This window comes from Triticum urartu, chromosome 3A, assembly GCF_056163025.1.
Source record: "Triticum urartu cultivar PI428250 chromosome 3A, HENAU_Tu73, whole genome shotgun sequence".
Taxonomy (NCBI): Eukaryota; Viridiplantae; Streptophyta; class Magnoliopsida; order Poales; family Poaceae; genus Triticum; species Triticum urartu.
In genome coordinates this window covers 39,427,986-39,450,038 of record NC_141875.1, presented here as the reverse complement: position 1 = coordinate 39,450,038, position 22,053 = coordinate 39,427,986, and the positions used below count along the sequence as shown (strand labels likewise).

General features: G+C 47.3%; 1 protein-coding gene, 1 non-coding gene and 2 pseudogenes across 2 annotated transcripts; 1 reads left to right on the top strand and 3 right to left on the bottom strand.

The window, feature by feature from the left end:
* The first annotated feature begins 844 nt into the window (after positions 1–844).
* On the top strand, positions 845–2,283 carry LOC147978302 (uncharacterized; annotated as a pseudogene).
* Positions 2,284–4,209: 1,926 nt separating this feature from the next.
* LOC125546579 (peptidyl-prolyl cis-trans isomerase CYP59 pseudogene) lies at positions 4,210–5,693 on the bottom strand (annotated as a pseudogene).
* Positions 5,694–18,215: 12,522 nt separating this feature from the next.
* TRNAE-CUC (transfer RNA glutamic acid (anticodon CUC)) lies at positions 18,216–18,288 on the bottom strand. The gene has a single exon. It is a non-coding gene; the product is annotated as a tRNA-Glu (tRNA).
* Positions 18,289–20,183: 1,895 nt separating this feature from the next.
* Positions 20,184–21,418, bottom strand: LOC125547826 (RNA exonuclease 4-like). The gene has a single exon (XM_087516560.1). It carries the CDS (start codon positions 21,228–21,230, stop codon positions 20,223–20,225), a length of 1,008 nt encoding a protein of 335 aa, XP_087372686.1. The 5' UTR covers positions 21,231–21,418; the 3' UTR covers positions 20,184–20,222.
* Positions 21,419–22,053: the final 635 nt, after the last annotated feature.

Here is a 22,053-nt window from a genome sequence, read left to right as displayed (position 1 = left end):
AAAAAAGTTAAAAAGTTGGACCACTGACCATTTTGGCGGAGCTCTAAGTTCACCCATTTCTCGACAAGTTTGTATCTCTCTCCAAAATAATGCCCTCGGACTGGCCTAACCGTTGATTCACACGGTTCAAACGAGATTTGCTTGTATACAAATTGGATCTCAATTAAAACAAACAAAAAGGATTGTCTAGCCTGGGTTTTTTTTTAAGGATGCTTGGTTGGTTGTTGGGTACACCTCTCAACAATGAGGTTGTGGGTTTGTTTTTTTTTGAGCATAGGTTGTGGGTTCAACTCCCCACATATTGCATAGAATGAACAAGTGTCATAGGGAAAGACGCAGGGTAAAGGGAGAAAAATCGGGCAGTTTGATGAGTGTGGACATATAATTTCAGCACAAAATTAGGACCCTGCTTTGAATTTAGCCCTAGGGCCTTCAAATATCAGGGCCGGCCCTGCTGGTTCTAACAATGAACTATTATAATATAATCCGAGTCTTTCGAGAAAAATATTTGCAGGTACGTCTCTGGCCTCTCAAACTTGTCAAAAGAGTCCACACATTAGCCCAAAACAATACTTGGTTTGGCGCAAGAAACAATCCGTAGACAACTCACGCGACGCACGCGGAACCCCAGCCCCTCCCGCATCGACGCTGCCGGCGATCCACCCCTGCACTGCGTCGCCCACCGAGACGCGCTCCTGCAGTCCTGCCCCGTACTCGATCCAGGCAGAGGTAGCACCGCGCCCGCTCCAACAACCTCGCCGCCTGCTCGACTGATTCCGCTCTCAGAATCATGGCGATCTAACTCCCAAATTCTGCCCTAGCTTCTTGCGTCGGCCTAAGATCCATGGCGGTCCCCACCTTGTCCTTCAACCCCTCCACCCTGGTTGGCTCAGACGCCGCCGGCTGCACCACCGGCACCGCACGCGCCGGGCTCCCCGAGTGGGCTCTACTGTGCAGGGTGGGACGTAACTCACGCCGCCGGAACGCGACCACCGCCAGGAGCCGCACGAGCGAGGGCCTGGCCGTGGAGGTATCCTTCTGGCTCGTCGACCCGCCGGGCGTCTCCTACTTCTCCGTCCGCTGCCCCGGCTACCAAAAGTTCACTTCCTCGCTCATCTGTGTCGAGGATGCCTTCGTCCTCTTCAGCGTCGCACCCTGGGGGTCCACCCAGCACTACTTCGTCTACACAGCCCGCGGCCGCGGCCGCGGCCCCACCGTTACTCAGCCATCGCTGCGACTGCTCCCGCATCCCGGTCCTGCCTTCAACGGCTGGCAGACGATTTTCGGCCTCCTGCCCCGCGGTGGCGAGCACTACGTCGTGGCCTTCGTCGACCGCAAGGTCCGCAACTGGACCCTCGACGGCGATTTCTGGCGCTTTGACACCTACGTCTTCTCGTCCGAAACGGGGGCATGGAGGAGCAGCCACGCGTCCTTGGTGCACCTATCGGTCTCTGACAAGCGATTGTGCGACCAACACACCTTCTCCAAGCAGATCATGGTTGGAGAAGGCTCGATGGGCTGGGTTGACTCTGACCATGGCATTCTCCTTCTCCACAACCTGTTCGACGACGGACGTCCTATCATGGATTTAATCCCATTGCCCCATTGCGCCTCCCGGTATTTCTTCGACGTCGCCTGCTGTGACGACGGTCTCATCAAGCTCGTCGAGATCAAACACGATGGCCCTGGTGGGCATCATCTCTCGACCAGCGGGGAAGGCTGGAGAGCACCGTGTGGAACAGAAGGGTCTCTTGGGATGGCTGGCAGAAGCGATGTACCGTCCACGTTGATGACATTTCGGTTGATCAGAGCTACTTTGCTTTGCTGCCTGATCAGCTGCGGGATGAAGAGACGCAAGAGCTGACGCTGAAGAAACTGATTTTCCATGGCCCGATTCTGGGCGTGCACGATAATGATGTTCTTTGCATGATGGGCAAGGTGAATGATGAAGACGACAATGCCTGGGCCATCACCATCGACATGGAACATGGGATGGTGGAAGCATTAGCCCAGTTTCCTGCCAAACGGAACGACGTCCTCAGGACAATGTACTGTTCGTGCATCTTCCCTAAGTACCTCAACGTAGCCCAAGGTGGTTCTTTGCCCTTCTTTCCCCCTGCGCGAAAGAAGAGGAAGAAGAGAACGAGGAGTAGTAGGAGGAAGAAGAAGCAGCAGCCGCAAGTCTTAGATCGCCGGCAGGGATTGTTGTATTTGCTCTGCATTGTTGGCTGCATACTGATAGTGATCGTTGTGAGAGAGTTACGTAGTTTCTATTTGTTGTAAACAACATAATCCGCCGCTTTTAAAAAGCTCAGATGGAGCTTACTTTTTGCAGGCCAAAAGAGTTTCAGGGCCTTTTTGTAGTTGTGCATATTATGCACATACCATCCGCACAGGCACGTGTCAAACATTTTTAATCATATTCTTGATGCAAGTTATTTTGGCAATCTAAGGATTGTGCTGCTTTTTTTATGTCGCATGTCACTAGGAAGATTGAACCCTACCATATGCCATCTTTGTATGCATATTGTTTTGCCAATCTTACATTTTAAGAGAATTGGTCAAGAATACATGTGTTCTGTGGTCCAAATGCGATAAGGTAGATTCAGCGACAATCATACTAGTATCATATTACTTCTGTCCTTTGTATATGCAAGCTAGCAGCTAGATGCTAAACCTTGACATTCTTCAAATTTGGTCAAATGGATGCTGCTATTCACCATACTACCAGTATTGCCTTTGATGATTATACATGGTCATTGTGCCTCTTGTGTCAAAGATTTTAGTCCTTCAAATTGGTATACACTTCTCTGCAACCTGTCTCAGAGATGAACATTTAAAAAAAAAAGACCCCGAGAAGCGCGGAATCCAAAAGCAATTGCAGTTCATATGTATGATGCAGCAGCAGTTGAGTGCAACAATTGTAGGCGAAGTGAGCACTCTACTAGAAGTAGTATTCAGAGATACAAACTTGGAACATCACAAAAAATATTTATTCTACACTAGAGGTGGTAGAGACTTTAAAAATTTCCTCTACTAACCTACTCCCAACCGCGCTCCGCCGCGGCGCCGCCCGTGTGATTTCGCTTCCGGCACCACAGTGAAGCTAACCTTCTGTGCTTATTTTTCAAAGCTATATTCACGGTGTGAAAAGCCAGCTCTGCTTGGTAAATGAGACTAAACTTCTAGAGTTTTGTTAATTATCTGGTGATTTTGTTTTTGCGCACAGTAGTATGTACAGATTATTTAAAAACAAAAAATAAGTAGCTTGGCAAATGCCAAATATCTAACTGCTATTAAACGCCTAAACCAATCAAGATTATCATAGTATTGTAAGAAATGAACCTTTCGGTTCAGATAGTTTAGAAAATTCAGAGTTAGATGTATCATATCTAAGAGCTTGTTAGCAACAAATGCAATAAATAAATAGGGACCACGTATAGCTATACAAGTATCATATATTTTGATATACTGAGTTAGTTGTGTAGTACGGATCTCAAAGCAACATTAGATGATAAGGATAAGAGGTGTCTGGAAACCTGAGCTAAAAAAATCCATTCATAGTTAATCCAGATTTCACTGCCTTCTTGTTTTGAAGTAATTCAGCTACATGCAGGGTAAAAACTTGCACTTATACACCTGATTTTTTTGTTTTTTGTTTCAAAACTAGAGTTAGCGACGTGTTTAAATTTGGATTATACCCTGACGGTTTCATCTGACATGAACGCAGTATTAACTGAAAATAACCTTCCAAGTGACAACTGATCTACAGAAAAGCTATATATATATATATACATATAAATTGTTACCTGATGATTTGTTTTCGAGTGCGGTAGTATGTACAGAGTACTTATAAGAACAAAAAAACAAGTAGCTTACCAAACGCCAAATATCTACAGTAACTGCTACTAAACGCCTAAACCAATCAATATTATCATAGTATTGTTAGAAATAAACCTTGTGGTTCAGTTAGTTCAGAAAATTCAGAGTTAGATGTTGTTTTCTCTTCAGTTAGTATCATATCTAAGAGCTTGATTGCAACAGATGCCACTAAATGAATAAATAGGCACCACGTATAGCTATACCAGTATCATATATATAGTGGGAAACATCCATTGTATTGTAAAGTTCGATTATCATATTATCATAGTATCATATCTAAGAAGGAGAATGTGTCACGAATGAAGAAACAAGTAGACTAAACACTCAAGTGGAACTCACTGGAACAGTAGGAAACTGGTCGTCTCCTTCAGTGATTTATTCAATTGAAATTTTGCTAGTTCTATAATTTTGTGTGATATTTTGAATAAGATAGTTGAGAAATTTAAAAGCCTATAATCTTCTTTGCCTTGCTTGCTTCCTCTCTCAACATGATGAGTTCTTCCCGCCTGCTCATGTCGCGGTCACCCTGAGGGGGAAGCTTCAACTTTCAGTATCTTATTTCGATCGGCACCTGGATGATCTTCCAGATCAGCATTATTACCTTCATCGTCGAATGCTAAATCGTAACTTCTGCGGTTGTTCCCGCCTCCGTGAGTGTTTTGATCTTTGACAACATAATTGGTGCCTTTGTTTTCCTCCTCAACGCCTTGATCACAATCTCGGGGCAGGTGATCTGGGGCACCACACTTGAGGAGGCACCCATCATCTTTATCGGCATTTAGTTTGCTTTGCCTGAACCGACCCCACAGCTTTGGGACATTTTGTGCAAAATCAACCTGGATCCTCCTGTCATGAATCAGGCTATTCTCCATCTTAAAATATGCACGCTCACAGTCCTCCTTTGTCTCAAACTCGATAAAAGCATAGCATAAGCTATCTCCGGTCTTGCACTCACGAATTATTTCAGCCGATGTCACAGTTCCGAAACGAGAAAAGATTGTATGCAGATCCTCATCTTGTGTAATTGGGTTAAGTTTAGAAACATACAAGACATTGTCTGGCTGTTCGACTCCTGGAATGCCTCCGCCGCAGTGATCACAGCTAACGATCACAACATTATTAGAGAGTGCATCTTCAGAGCAGTCCACTGTTTCATCGAAAGGGACCTGTGAGCGCTCTTCTGCAGTCTCATCACGTGGCTTTCCTACAGGAGAATTCCCAGGGATGAGTTCTGCAAGCCGAGGAGGATCGTCGAAAGGATCGTCCAAGACATATGTATGTTTAATCCTTATGTCCATGAATGGTCTCCCTTTATCATCAAGGCATGATTCATTTATCTTTGCCAGCGTATCAAAACTTTCACCCTCAGCAATCATCCCAAACACAGTGTGTTTACCATCAAGACCGTCCACGCCGTCCCGCAAGGTGAAGTAGAACTGCGAGCCACCTGCCATGGCGACGGTGCCAGCGTTTGAATGCCTCAGGTCCGGACGGATCTCGTCATCGAAAAACCGATCTTGATCGCCATGAAGGATCTTGTACACAGAATGACCTCCGGTGCCGGTCCCGGTTGGGTCCCCGGTCTGTGCCAGGAAATCCCTCTCCACCTTGTGGAAGAGGCAGCCGTTGTAGTACTTGATCTTGCAGAGCTTGAGGAAGTTCTTGGTGGTGATGGGGCACTCCTCCGTGTGCAGATCCACATCGATGTCGCCCACACTCGTAACGATTAGAACCGACATCCCGGTGATCCCCGCTGTATGCACTTCTCCGCGCCGGCGCCGCCGCCTCCAACCCCGATCTGCGTCCTGCGGTCGATCCCCACTCGGGAACAAATTTTCTGCGGTCGATCCCCTCCTCCGTCTTCCTCTATTTTTTTAGGGTATATAAACCCTTTCCTAAACTTATAATCTTTATTTACTAGTACTTGTGCACGTAAATAATGTGTGAGGACTAGTTCGTGGTGTACTAGCAGCAGTCCTAATGGAGTTCGAGTCTAACTAGGCTAGGTTAAGTACCGATCAATGCGGCCGTGTGATTATGTTAGGGAAGTTATAGGGCTAGAGTCCTGTTTGGATTTATTGTCTTTCCGATTCCGGTTTGTAATCTCAGTCAAGTATGAGTAGATGCGTGCATTCGTCGATTTTGATGTGATCAATCTGTGGGCGAGTTCCAACAGAAATGTACCACTCCGGCAGAAACTGATAGTTGGCTACTTTTACCCCCGAACTTCCTAGCACCTATAGTTTGATGGATGATTGTAATCAGATGTTAATTTATTAATAAAGCTCCCATAGTCCAATGAAAAAACTAGACTCGCATACACAGCCACCTCCATAACTGACATGTTTCCATTTTCCCCAACATGTTGATGTACAAAAACATGAGCAAAGACAATGGGGATGGCGACGATTAGGGCATCTCCAGCCGCACCCCGAACAGGCCCCCCCAGGCCACTTTTTCGGCGCCGGCGCCGAAAAAACGGTCCAGTCGCGCCCCCAGGACGCCGAAAATCACCGGTTCGGACCTTTTTTCCGTCCGGCGGTCACAGGCCGAACCCGGCACGCTGGGAAGCCGTTGGGGGCTCCGGCGCTAGGGAAAAGCACGCCTGGCCCACACCGCCAGGGGAAAAGTCAAGGTTTTCTTCCCCCGACTCGCCTCGCACCCCCCGCGCCCTCGGCCACCACTAGCTATATCCCGGCGACGGCCGCCGCCCTACTCCGCTGGATAGCCATTCCCCGCCAGAAAATAGCAGCACTTCGCCGCGGCAGCCCCTCCCACAGCAGCTGGGCGTTTCCGGCCGCGGAGGCGCGGTTTAACGGCGGGTACACGCCCACCGAGCGCAAGGTGTTCGGCGTTTTGCCTGCCTCGGCGATGGACTCGGATGAGGAGGAAGAGCTCGCCGCGCTGCTGGAGGAGGAAGCCGCGGCCGACGTCCAGGAAGAAGAGCATCTCATGGTGCTCGCCGCCCTCGCCCAGCTGCTGGCGAGCAGTGAAAAGCCGCGGCGAGGTGGCTCGGCGCCGGGGCGGGTGAAAGCAAAGAACCGGCATTGTCTGCAAGGCTACTGCATGCTCTACTCCGACTACTTCGCCGATGCTCCACTTCATGGCGAGAGAAACATTTCGGCGCCGTTATCGGATGAGCCGAAAGCTCTTCCTCAGGATTGTGAATTCCATCCGGGAGTTCGACAACTACTTCAAGTGCAAGATGGATTGCACTGGCGCTCTTGGATTCACCTCCATCCAGAAGTGCACGACAGCGATGAGGATGCTTGCATATGGAGCTCCAAGTGATTCACTCGACGACTATGGGCGCATGGCCGAGTCCACCAGCATAGAGTGTTTCTACAAGTTCTGTCGGGCAGTGGTGGCAGTGTTTGGGCCACAATACTTGAGAACACCCAATGCGGAAGACACTGCTCGGATCCTAGCCCAGAATGCAGCAAGAGGATTTCCTGGGATGCTTGGAAGCATCGACTGCATGCATTGGAAATGGAAGAACTGCCCATTTGGTTGGCAGGGGATGTACAAAGGCGCCAAAGGCGGTTGCAGTGTGGTGCTTGAGGCGGTACCCACACAGGACCTCTGGATTTGGCACTCCTTCTTTGGCATGCCAGGAACTCACAATGACATCAACGTGCTGCAGTGCTCTTCTGTTTTTGCCAAGCTCATTGAGGGCCATTCTCCTCTGGTGAACTTCGAGATCAATGGACACCAATACAATAAGGGGTACTATCTAGCTGACGGCATCTATCCGAGATGGTCGACATTTGTGAAGACGATCTCAAACCCTGTGCCAGGAGGCAAGAACGCCTGGTTTGCGAAAGTTCAGGAGGCTTGCCGGAAGGATGTCGAGCGGGCATTTGGTGTGCTCCAATCTCGATTCGCTGTTGTTCGGTACCCCGCTCAGACCTGGTCGAAAGATCAAATGTGGGAGATCATGACTTGCTGTGTCATCTTGCACAACATGATCATTGAGAGCGAGCAAGAAGACCCAGTGATTGACACTGAACCATACTACAGGCAGGGTCCTCTAGCCGAAGTTGATCACCAGCTACCGGCAACTTGGACTGCCTATCTCAGTATGCGTCAGGAGATCCGAGACCCACAGGTGCATCATCAACTGCAGAAAGATCTGATTGAGCACCTATGGAGGCTCAAGGGGGACGCCTCGTGATGAAATACGAGTTTTTATTTGTTGAACAATATAATTTGTATTGAATTATTTGTTGTTGTAGTATTTTGTTGAAGTATTTAATTTTTCTGTGATGAAATATGTGATAAGAAATAATTGTGTTGATAATTGAACGCCGAGACACGGCGAAACCACGCCGAATATGGGCCTATTCTCGCCCATATGGGCCGTTTATTCGCCGAAATTGGGCTGCAAAGTGGGCCAATTTCGGCGCCTGGGGGCGACGACTGGGCGCAAACCCGCCCCCAGCGCCGAGTGCATCGTCGGCTCGCCCCCAGGGGGCGATTTTTATGCGTCCTGGGGAAGGGGGGGGCAACGGCTGGAGATGCCCTTATGAATTAAAACTTCTTAAAAGCTCCCATTAAGGCCTTCATTTTGAAGATCCTCTTTCATTATGTCCATTTTGTCATATGTAGATTGCAATGGTGTTTCAAAGGTCCATACACGACACTGAGCTTCACTCACAGTGCGCCGACGAAGAGTGCAAGTGGAAGACGTCGTCGATATCTCCAAGGATGTATGTGTAACTTTTGAAATATATAAAGCTGTCCTTGTAACGGTTGGTTGACTTGAATATAGGGCTTTTGAGCTCTTCAAATAAAAAAACAAGGTGTTCCCCATGCAGGAGGTGGCCCCCATATTTGTCAACAAATATGACGCTCAGGGGCGGACCTAGACTGAAAATTACCCGGTGTCTACATAGAAGAACACACGCCTACATGTCAAACAATCAATGACCTACACACTAAATCAGTGGATTATATTAAGCAAGTGCAAATTGGATCCGGTGCCAGTGACACCGGCTAGCTGTACGTAGCTCCGCCCCTGATGACGCTATTGGAGCAATTACAGACCCTCGTAAAGTCAATGCCTCTTACCACACTAGATTTCAGAATCGCTATAGGAATCGAGTAGATGCGCTGTCGTAAAGAGCTAGCTGAAGAAATTGACTTCTTTATGGCCTGATATTTAGCGTGCACGATGATGATCTTCTTTACATGATGAACAAGGTGAATGACGAAGACGACGATGGTTGGGCCGTCGTTATCGACATGAAACACGCGATGGTGGAGGCACTCTCCAAGTTTTCTATCGATGGGAACCACTTACTCAATACAATGTGCTGCTCTTGCGTCTTCCCCAAGTATCTGAACATGGACCAAGGTGGTTCTTCCTTCTTTCTCCCTGATGATGACTCTCGAGGGAATCTGTGGAAGAAGAGGAAGAAGAGAATGGGGAGTAATAGGATGAGGAAGAAGTAGTTTGCCGCAGGTCTTGGATCGCCGACACGGATTGATGTGTTTGCTTTGCTTTTTTTGGCCGCATGCTGATCAGTGGCGGAGCTTTTCTTTAGGGCCAACCTGGGCCATGTCCCCCCCCCCCCCCCCCCCACACACACACAGCTAGTGTAGTTTTATTACATTATTAGGACATAATTAGACAGAAATGGTGGAGTTCCGCCCAATCTTTGAGTGAATGGCCCCTCCTACCTGGGTTAGCCCCTCCTATAATTCCAATCAAGCTCTGCCACTGATATTGATAGGGATCAACGTGAGAGTGCTGCATTGATTCTCTTGGATGTAGACAACATAATCCATCGTCTTTTAAAAGTTCATATGTAAACAGAGTAATCTATCGTTCTTCAAGAGCTCAGATCAAGCTTAATTTTTGTAGGCCAAAAGGGTTTTTGACCCTTCTTGTGTTTGTACATATTATTATGCATATACCATCCGCAAAAGCACACACCAAATTTTTTAGTCATATGCTAGATGTGAGTTATTATTGCATTAGTTTTCATCTTCTCTCTACATTAGCGTCTTAGAATCCAGTCTAGTTAAAGGCCGAGCTTTTTAGTTATGGTGCATGTCACTTGAAGGATTGAAAATGAACCATATTCGCAAAAAAAAAAGATTGAAAACGAATCCTTTATTTCTTTTCTTTTTTGCGGGAAAACCTCTATTTACATGCTAATTTTTCTATGCACGTCAACTACTCCCTCCGTTCCTAAATATTTGTCTTTTTAGAGATTTCAAATGGACTACCACATACGGATGTATACAGACATATTTTAGAGTGTAGTTCACTCATTTTGCTCCATATGTAGTCACTTGTTGAAATCTCTAGAAAGACAAATATTTTGAAACGGAGGGAGTACAAAATATTAAGTTACATTTATTTACATGTAATCCACTATCTAATCTTTCTAAGCATGCAAGCATGCCTCATCAGCACCTATGTATGTCAATTATAATTACACCTTTTGCATTAATTTAGCGATGCAATCGTGCCACATTAGCAAGCCATATATGTCGTCCATATATAAGTTATATTTTTTAATCAATTTCTATATTGTCATATGTGGTATATGTATTGGATAATTGAAGCATATCTACACAGTTAACGATTTGCATTTTGTTGGCACAATTTAAATTGACAATATCTTTTTTCTGCATTAGTTTAGTTGTTTTTTCTAGCACATACTAATACAGTTGTTTTAACAAGGTTCCCGCAGCAACTAGCGAGGCATTGTTAGTTATCTTTAACGTACACTAACACATGCCATCTTTGTGTGCATATTGTTTTGCCAATCTCATATTTTAAGAGAATTCATCAAGAGTATCATACATAGAACAATTATCCTTGTTCGTTAAGCAAAAAGATGTTCACAGATTCTTTTTTTAAATGTTGTGATGTCAAAAGGCATGAAAATAGTTCATGAATGGAAAAAAAAGATTTATGGATTTCAAACTACGTTCATGAATTTTAATAAAAGTTCGCAAATTAGAAAAAAAAATACAGACTATACAAATATTCTCAACTTTAAAAACATTCACGAATTTAAAGAAATCTCATGAATTTGAAAAAATATTTGTGGGTTATAAAAATACTCACGAATATGAACAAATATGTGGACAGGTAGTGGTCCTAGTTAGAGACGAAGACGAACACCCACCCCTCAATCCAGGTTTGTCAGGCTCCTGATCATCACAATGAAAGGTTAACCAAACCGTATCCAAAGAATACGTTTTCGCTGACCTGAAGCGTAAGCTTATGTTGAATCGTATCCGTCACCTCTTGGCCTATATATCCAACCAAACAGAACGCACACCCCGAATTCAATCCCCCGATCAGCAGCAGATCCACCGGCGGCAAGGGCGGCGTACCATCGATCGATCGTCGGAGCTCGAAGCCGCGCGGCGGCGGAGGCGGGCGTCTCCCGTCGCGTTCACGAAGGTTCGGCTCCCGCAGGCGCCGCCTCGCTGAGTCAGGCGGCCGGGGTTCCTGGAGTTAGCTGCTAAAATAATCCCCCGTCGTTAATCGCAGCACGCATCAGTAGAGTGATTAATTAGTCCCACCTCGCCATTCCGGGCGGAACTCGCGCCCTTTAAATGCGCCCCTTTCGCCGGATCACTCGCCGAGTCTGGTGGCGCAGACCTGTGACTCCGAGCTTCTACGGAGGGTATTGTTGGCGGGGGAAAAGAGCTCGGCTCGCGTGAGCGTTCGCCGGCAACGGTGGCGGAGCCGAGCTTTGGGTTGGTTGGTTGTGTGCTGTTGCGCCTTGACTTGAGCCTGGGAGGGCAATGTAGTGGCGCTGAAGTGCGCCGGGCATCAATGCCGGCTGGCAGGTGGCCACGGAAGTGGCCGTCGCCGGCGAGCCCGCTGCTAAACCCCTAACCTCGCCCCCCGTCTCGCCCCTGTGGGGGGGTACTGGGTTCGTCGGCGCGCACACACTCCTCCACCCCTACCCCGCCAACTCTTTTTGTAGTTTTGCCCCGGCATTGCCTTCTCAGTTCTCACATCTATGCTCTGCTTGGTAAACACTGTAGCAGCTTGTTTAATAAGAACAAAAAGAAAAGTAGCGTGCCAAACGTCAAATATCTAACTGCTGCCAACGCCAAACCAATCAAGATTATCATAGTATTGTCAGAAAGAAACCTTGCGGTTCAGTTAGTTTCAGTTCGTTCAGAAAGTTCAGAGTTGGTTGTCGTTTTCTCTTCAGTTAGTATTGTACCTAAGAGCTTGATAGCAACATATGCCAAAAACAAAATAAGTAAATAGGCAACACCTATAGCTATCTAATCTAAGGAAGTAAAATGTAATAGGATTACAGGAATATTTAACATAGTATCTTATCTAAGGAGTAAAATCTAACAGCATTAAAGGAATGAAGAAACATGCAGACTGAACACTCAAGTGGAACTCACAGGAACAGTAGGAAATCGATCGTCTACTTCAGTAAAATTTTCAATTAAACTTTTGCTAGTTCTGTCATTCTGTGTGATATTTTGAATATCATAGTTGAGAAAATTAAAAGGTGAAAATGAGTTGGTGATTCAGTTGTATGTTATTGCATATTTTTCTGGATTTCGCTTTCTTGTATCTGTATACGTATATTATGCGCATACCATCCGCACCAGCACCTGTTTCCTACTGTTTTGCCTTACCATCTAAAATCTATGTGTTCTGTGATCCAAATGCGATAAGTTAGATTCAGCGACAACCATATTATCATATTACTTCAATCCTTAGTATATGATTTGCAAGCTAGCAGTGCAAACGCATAGATGCTAAACCTTGACGTCCTTGAAATTTGGTAAAATGGATGCTGCTATTGACCATACTACTAATATTACCTTTGATGCTGTGTTGATGATTCTATTCCTCCAAATTGGTATGACTTCTCTACGACCTGTCTCAGAGAACAACATTTACAGGAAGACAGTTTGGGATCCAAAAGCAATTACAGTTCATATGTATATGATGCACCAGCAGTTCAGTGTGACTTTTGTAGGCCAAGTGACCACTGTAAGTGCAGTGCGTGATCCATTCATGTTACAAACACATGTCGCTCCATTCGCAGCGAATGCACCTCATCAACACTACCATAGATTGCTTCCATATGCTTGAACCGGGATTTGCTACTCGTTGTCACTTACGACAGATGATGTTGCTTTCGGAGGCAATGGATTTAGCCACCTGCCGATGAAAAGCTGCTAGCATGACACAACAGACGACGCTTCCCTGCATCTAGAAAGAGAGGAACAAATCCTATGCTCCGCAGAAGGGAGAACAGTCCATCCATAGCAGGTATTGACAGCCACCCATGGTGACCAGATCCAGAGGGAAACGCCTCAATCAACAGAAAAACTCCACTGGTGGTCGTTCCTGTACAAATACAGGTAGAAAGAGATCAGTCCATAGAAAAGATATGGATGATAAGTGGCATTCATAGTTCATCCAGATTTCACTTCTTGTTTCGAAATAATTCAGCTACATTCAGAATGCACATATACACTTGTTTTTTCCTTCTTTGCTTCAAAACTAGAATTAGCGATGCGTTTAAATTTGGATTACATCCTGACTCTTTCATCTGGAATGAACTCAATACTAACTGAAAATAATGCAAGGAAGACCTAATCGATCATATATTGAGAGCAGATTACCGAAAAAGGGTTTCCCCCGCTTTATATTATAAAGCAAACATCACCGAGTACATCCGAGATACCGAACAACGCACACACTGCACACACCCAAGGCAAGATACAAAGGTGCCAGGCATAAGCACACCGCCCCACCGACTACCAATAGAGAGGTGAACCGGACCAAAACGAAGCCAGGCCTCCAAAGCGGTGCCTCCAAGAAGGATACGACCATGGATAGCCGCCACAGCCCGATCAGTGAAGATCAGGTTTTCACCCAGAGAGGACGACAAGAGTGTGAACACTGCGACGGAGCCTTCAGGAAGGGTACGGCGGCAACGCCCACCGCCACCGTCGGCCAGTTAAAGGACTGGACAAGTGGTGTACCCCGGCACTCACACCCTACTGATGAACCTTAACTCCGTCAACCGCCCGCAACCACGCCACCCATGCGGCCATGGTTGCCTGCCCGCACCTGAGACACACGCTCCGCCCACAAACGTCACGCCTCCCGCCGCCAGAGCCGCCGCCATGCAACTAGACAACCCCGGGACCTACACAAAGGCCCCAGCTTTGGACCAACCGATGGCCCTCGACCGACGGAACCACCCGCAGACGCTCCGCTCGTAAACCTGCGCCAACCTGCTCGCGGCCGGGGAAAGGGGGAGAAAGGGGAGCGGACGAATCCAGACCGGCAAACCGTGCCAGCGATAGGTGACACAACTGCATCGAGGCCACCCATCCCTCCAACCAAGCTCCCCGCCGTACACGAGGAAAGGGGGAGAAGGAGGAGCGGACGCATCCAGACCTGCAAACCGTGCCGGCGACAGGTGGCGCGAGCACATCGAGGCCACCTATCCCCCTTACCAAGCTCCCCCGCGAGCACCCCCATGTCACCCCACCATGGTAGCTGACACACATCTCCACAAGGCCATCGGCAACCGCGAGCCCGCCGACGAGGGAGACCAACCGCTCGCCGCCATGACCGCCCGCACCGGCCGCTCGCCGCCCAGCCCGTCGCGCCACCGTCACGCGCAGCGCCATCACCACGCCTGCCGCGTCGCCTCGCCCTGTGACAGCGAGGCACCCCGATCCAGCCGTGTCGGCCCGCGCCAAGGCCGGTGGGAGGGGGAACAAGGAGGCCTCGCCCTCTGGCGGCGGCGAGGGACGAGGAGGGGGCGGGGAAGGGAGTTGGCGGCAGCGGGGTAGGGTTCCTCCCGTCACCTCGCGGGGGGCGAGCGGGAGGGAGGGGTTTTTTTCGGGTCTGTTTGATATACTTGTTGAATCCCCAAGTGTTTTCCTCCTTGAGAGCAGATTAGCAGGACAACATCAACATCCTAGGTTTTTACATTGATTAAAACGGGATGAAGCCCCTCTAAAATAATATTTAGAATTGGAAGATGTGCCTATAGTAGTAGTATTCAAAGATACATCAGTGTGCGACTTGCGGTAAACGTCTTGCCTATCCTGGCCGACGTGTTTCATGTTATATAGATGGGTTGCAAGCCCGGATATGCGTACAAGTTGTTGTAGAGATACATCTTGGAGGAGAAGAAATACAAGAGATAAAAGAAGATAAAGATTACATGAGTATCTTGTCTAACTACTCCTCATGCGGTTAGCCAAGGTCTCCTCTCCTTGCATGCAAGGTATACACGTGAAGATTATATCACGTTTAACACCATCCCTTAATCACAACTTCATCAAGTTGAGATTATGCTTGAAGTCCTCAAAACTTCTTGTGGGTAAAGCTTTGGTAAAGCCACCAGCAACTTGGTCTTGAGAGTGAATAAATCGAATATCCAGAAGTTTGTTTGCAACTCTTTCTCGAACAAAGTGAAAATCTATCTCAATGTGTTTAGTTCTGGCATGAAAAACTGGATTTGCTGACAAGTAGGTAGCACCTAGATTATCACACCATAAACATGGAGCTCTAGTGCTTTTCATACCTAGTTCCTTTAGGATTGACTGCACCCATATGATTTCTGCTGTTGCATTTGCCAATGCCTTATATTCTGCCTCTGTACTGGATCTTGAAGCTGTAGCTTGCTTCCTTGCAGTCCAAGATATTAAATTAGGTCCAAAGATATTATCATTTGCCAATTACCCCGCCAACTCTTTTTGTAGTTTTGCCCCGGCATTCTCTATGCTATGCTGAAGAAACCCATCTCAAAGAAAGTAATTCAGAGATGAGACGGGACAAACTCTCTGGTCAGAAATTTATATACGGGTAGCACTAGCACATTCATTGCGCAAAACTTGTCTCAAGGCTTTTTCACCTCAAAGTAGCTTGGTCTCAGCTATGGTTGAAGCTTCAGTTTGATCTGACTTGAATTTTTACTCTTGAAATGAGCCATGATATGCTGAGACATCTCTGATTTTCTTATGTGTGCAAATGAGATTGTGAGAACGAGATGGATCAAACGCGCCCGAGAGAGAAGAACAAACTTCAAGTAAGTATATATCAGAACTTTTGAGTCAAGAGCTCTAGCAAAGAACCACATGTGGACGTCGTTCTTGCGCACTTGCAGATTTTTAAAAATTGCTTTACTAATATTAACCTAGTACACATCGGCAACCTTCTGTGCTTATTTGTAAAAGCCTGCTCTGCTTGGTAAATCACTAAGCTTCTATAGTTTTTGTTATCCAATTATTTTATTTTATTTTCGAGCACTGTAGTATGTACAGCTTGTTTAATAAGTACAAAAAGAAAAGTAGCTTGCCAAACGGCAAATATCTTACTGCTGCCAACGCCTACACCAGTCAAGATTTATCATACAGTATTGTTAGAAATAAACACCTGCGGTTCAGTTAGTTTCAGTTAGTTCAGAAAGTTCAGACTTGGGTGTCGTTTTCTCTTCAGTGAGTATCGTATCTAAGAGCTTGATAGCAGCATATGCCAAAAAGAATAAGTAAATAGGCAACAGGTATAGCTATCTAATCTAAGGAGTAAAATGTAACAGGATTACAGGAATTAACGTAGTATCGAATCTAAGGAGTAAAATGTAGCAGGATTACATGAAGGAAGAAACATGCAGACTGAACACTCAAGTGGAACTCACCGGGAACAGTAGGATATCGGTCATCTACTTCAGTAAATTTTTCAATTGAACTTTTGCTAGTTCTGTCATTCTGTGTGATATTTTCAATATCATAGTTGAGAAATTTAAAAGGTTAAATGAGTTGGTGATTCAGTTGTATGTTATTGCATATATTTCTAGATTTCGCAATCTCGATTGACCATTTTGTACCAAAATGAGTGATGTCAATGCTCTTTTCTTTTGTGTCTTATATAGATGGCTCAAACCGATGATCACTAAATGGTGATGTAGGAAGTGAGCCCTCATAGGGCCACTCACGGCACAATTGTGTATCGGCTGAATTTTCTGGTTCACAACCATCTTCACGGGAACATTTTTCTGGTGCACAACAATCTGCTGCGGCTGAGCGTGAGGTTGTTGATTTAGAGAAGGATGTAAGACATGTAAGGGAAGGAAGGAGATGGCACCATGATCAGAGATGTGGTACAATTTCATCAAGATTAATGATGAAAATGATGTGGTAAAGGCTGCCAAATGCAAATATTGCAATCGTGATATGAAGGCGGACACGAAGCACCATGGTACGCCATCCTTGATCAGACACTTGAATGTGTGCAAGCGCAACCCTCACAAATACAACAAAGATCCAAAGCAGGACATATTCCAAGCAACTCAAGGGGAAGGCGTCCGGACTTGGAGGTTTGATCTTGACGCGCTTAGGGAAGCTTTTGCAGAGATGGTCATAGAAGGTGAGTTGCGCTTTGCTTTTTTTTAGAAGACGGGCTTTAGAAAATTTATGTCCAAACCCTGCCCATGTTTCAAACCGCCATCTAGAAGAACCTGTACCAGAGACACTGCGGGACTGTTCTTCCAACAGAAGTCTAAGCTCAAGAAATTCTTCAAGGATTCTTGTCAGCTAGTTTGCCTAACAACAGATTGTTCGACTTCTCAGCAGCAAGATGGATATATGACTGTGATACAAGTTTTATTGATGAATATTGGAGTCTACAGAAGAAAACCATTGGTTTTTTCTTTGTGAAGGGGCGAGATGCTTGCCTGATTGGGGTTTGGAGGGATTAGTGACTGAAATTGTTGATAATACAAGTGCCAATGTCGGTGGTATTGTTTATTTGTGGTTACACGTTGCTAACCTTATTGTGCAAGATGGCATAACAGAAGTGGACATATCTATGAAGTGTTGTAGAGCTGTTGTTAGGTATATTGGTAATGGTGGTTCAAGAACTGACAAGTTTAAGGAGATTGCTGAGGAAGAAAAGGTGGATGGCAGGGCATTTCTGAAGCTTGATGTCCCAACCAGAAGAAACTCAACATTTTGTCATGTTCAAATATGCAAATAATTATGAGTAGGTGCTCACAGGGTTAGATGAAGAGGATATTACTTACATTAGTGATATTTGTAAAGAGATTGATTCCTTGGTTGCCCCAAAGAAAGATTGGGAGAATGCAAAGAAGTTCGAATGATTTTTGGAGCATTTTTAAGATCTCACTGTTTTGTCGCTTCTACTCTTCATGTCATAAATGTATGATTCACCACGACATCTGTACGTGTCCCCTGATTCTCATCAGCACCCGTGCAACAGCAATGCCTCAAAAAAGGAAAAATCCCGTGGAACAGCAGAAGCTAAAAGCCTAAAAATATAGCAAATTAAAAACAAAAAATTCCGTCGCCGGAACTTGAACCCGGGTCTCTCGGATGAGAGCCGAGTATCCTAACCACCTAGACTACGACGGAATGATGATGGAAATACAACAATTCCTCTCACAATCAGAGAGTACCTAAAGCTCAGTTACTAGTTGTGCTGGACTGTAAAGTTGTGGTTCGATTATGGGATCAATGATAATTTCAGGGATCTTTCTATCTGTGTTAGTCCATTCGACGTACACACATGTCAATGTTCTATTGTCATATATTCAACAATGTCAGGGGCACATATCTTTTCTCTCCCTTTTCTTTCAAATCGGGGGTTACAATATTACATCAGCTCCTTCCTTCTGAGTTCAGACTTCAGACCAAAGATCTTAAAGGTGGATGATGAGCTAGTGCTACATTGCTGGTGGCTTACTGCCGTACCCGGAGCACCTGGTACACCATGCTAAAACCAAACTGACGGGCACCATCATAAGGCAGATGTCAGTGTATTGTGCAATGCAGATCTCTCAGAAGGAGTTTTCATTCCCGGAAGAGATGTGATCACCGCCGGCACCTTTGTGCTCCCATACGACGACACGCTCGATCGGAGCGCATTCTCCATCACAATAGCTATATGCAGTGGCGGAGGCAGGGGTGCTGGCACGGGCCAGGGCCCCCCTATGCTCTCATAAATACCACTATATGTGCTCTTAATCCTCCATTTCTTAAACAAAATTAGCAAGATTTAGATGATTTGGCCCTGTCTAACATTATATAACATGTTTGGCCCCTCTGTATTGAGTTTCTGCCTCCGGCACTGGCTATATGTAGTTGACTGAAGTTGTAATTTGGGTAAGTCAATTTTATGACACAAGAAATGGTTGAAGAAAAAGCTAAAGGACGAAGAAATAAGGACGGCCGTTGGATTTTAATCTAATGACCCAAAAAATTAACTTGCCCAAAATAATTTTTTAGGCGACTCACATGTAGCCGGTCCCTTCTCTGTTGGCGGTGACAGAGAGAGACGTGCCGAAGCTAAAAAAAAGTTCTGCACACAAAGCCCGTCAAGTATGACATCTTAGGGTAATGTACCGATTTTTCAAAATTCAAGTGTCACAATTTTTATCTTTTATTTTGAGAAAAACTTTTGATCTATTCATCAACTGTCAAGCCTCGCTGGCCTCTAGTTTAGATGCCGGCAGTCCCGGCACCTACACCCGTTAACCTTCTAGCTCGCCTCTGCCGTCTGCGGCTTATTCCTAGCCGAGGCCTTGCCGGTGTCCCCGGGCCTCGCTTTGTTCACCCGGCACCCTAGGTACCCGGTCGTGCCTCCATCCAACTTTCATCTTTGTTCCCAAACAAAATCGAATGACCAGGTGTCCTACTCAGGAAGGCGAGACGGCGGCGGCTCCCTGAAGACGGAATAAAGGTCTTCCCGCCTAGCCTCCGTTTCGGCAGTGCGTCTAGTATCGTTGGTGGGCGTGTGGAGGTGTGTCTCCAGCAGATCTATCTTTGGTGGATTTGCTCGGATCTCGTCGTTGTTCGTCTACATTCGTGTGTCTTCGGTTTGGATCCTTCCGATCTACGTTATTTTTCATCGGTGGCGGTTGCTGTTCTGGGGTGCTGGTCCTATGGGGCCTTAGCACGACGACTTTCCGACTGTCTACTACAACAAATTGTGCCCGGCTCCGGCGATGAAGGGGCGATGACGGAGGCGCGCCTTCAGCTCGCCTCGATGCTTGTAGTTGTTGCTAGGTGGTCTACGGATCTGGTTGTAATTTTTATTTCTGGTGTTTGTTGTACTGTCATGATTAAAGATGAATAGATTGGAAGTTTTTCCGCAAAAAATTGAATGACCAGAATTTGAAATTCAGGCAGCTTACTTTCCAACAAAACAAAACTGTGATTTATTGGACCACCACGTCGATTGTAAAGTACGGCAACTATCCATCCTTTTATTTTCTCTTATATTTTCATCATCACCATCAAGTAAAAGCGCCAAGATTCGAATTCCGAAGGGAGCAGGCTGCCGTACATCAGCATCGCCGATCGTCGTCGAGGCACCAACATCGGTAGTCGGGCTTGGACATCGCGAGGAGCTCCTCCGGCGACATGCGCTCCAGCTCTCGCTGCCTCCACGCCGGGAATGCCTTGGCCGTGGACTCATCATCGTCGTCCTTGGGCCAGCCGTGCAGGTGCAGGTGGCTCATGGCGCGTATCCTCTTGTACAGGCGCATGGCGGCCACGCAGTCGTCGTAAGGGTGATGGTGTCCGCCGGGCTGTATGTCATACCCCAGGCAGCTCCGCGTGAGATACCGGAGCGAGTTGCTCATGAGCCTGGCGCTGGTCTTCATCAGCGGCGGGTACGCGGCCGTGTCCCGCTTGAGGTGCGCCGGGTAGTCCATGCCCAGCGCGTCGAGGTCGTGCTCCAGCCCGTGGCCCACGAGGAGCCGGGCGGCGCCGCGGGAGGAGTAGGAGTAGGACTCCTCGCCGTTGAGGAGGATGTCCTGCACTCGCCTCATCGCCTGCTTCACCGTGGGCGCGTCGCGGAGGTGCTCGGGGCGGATGCCCGTGGTCTCGTACCGGTAGTGCGTCACCGGGATGAGCGGCTTCACGAAGCTCTCGTAGAGGATGGTCTCGTGCTCGTCGACGACGCAGACGCGCGCACACACGTCCAGCGTGCCGTCGCTCCCGCCGCCCACCATCTTGCACCCGAGTGCCACCGCGCCGCGGCCGCCTCGCGCGCCCACCCTCGACATGCTTCGGGTGAGGCTCTGCACCGACGAAGGATGGGGCGCCCCGGAGAGCTTGCAGGTCGGGCGGTGGGCACGTACGGCGGCGGAGGCGGGGAAGACGGCGAGGCAGAGCGGGCAGCCGTGGGCTTGGAAGGCGGCGGAACAGGCGGGCTTGGAGGGCAGGGAGGCGCCGAAGCCGAGGTGGTCGCGGAGGGCGTCGAGGGAGCGGCAGTGCTTGCCGCAGACGCCGCAGCGGGGCTCGTGGAGGGAGTGGTGCGACGTCCGCATGTGCTCCACCAGGTGCTCCATCCGGTTGAACTGGCGGTAGCACGCCGCGCACCGGTGACGGCTGCACGCACGTACGTACACACCCAAGAACTCCTCATTAGCAAGAAGAAAACGTATATGTGTTGTACGTGTGGTCGTGTACTGAAAACGTATATTTGTTGTACGTGTGTTGAGAAAACGTATAGATACCGTACGTACAAGAGAAAACGAAACAGTGGAAATGTGCAATCTCAAGGACGCCAGGTTCAATCTCATCATTTAAAATGTGCGTGTAGGAAGGCACAAAATGTGCGTGTAGAAAATTGGTGGCATGATCTGACAAAGTTTGCATGCACTGAAAAATGGCCAGAGGAGAATATGGAGCAGTGGCCAAGGGAGTGCACCTGTGAGCATCTGAAGAGCTGTCCATGGCCGACAGTGAGTCACTTAAGCTAGCAAGCAAGTGCAGAGACGCAGCAAACGGTAGTCGTTCTGCTTGGTTGGTTGGATTGTAAGAAACCGACGGCTATTTAAGTACACATCGATTCCTGACAGCGGCGCCAATGGAGAGTTGCTTCTTTGCGGCATCAACCATATTATGATGTAAGTAGCATATTCATGCAATGTTCGGGAGATGCGATTGCATGTTGTTGAGAGCAGGAAGAAATAACATAGACACGATTGTCCGCAAGAAAAGAAAAGGGGATGATGCGATACCCTGGTCAAAATATCCGGTTTGAAAAAGCAAGAACAACCGGATGGATAGAAAGATGAGATTGGATTGGGATTCCGGCCGGAGATCGGCCGACGTGCACACGCCTGGCGGGTAGGTATAGCCGCTGCGGCATCGGGCGGACGATCATCG

Bases quoted from the DNA above. Each gene is read 5' to 3' on its own strand.
- LOC125547826 (XM_087516560.1), bottom strand. From the start codon at position 21,230: ATGGAGCACCTGGTGGAGCACATGCGGACGTCGCACCACTCCCTCCAC.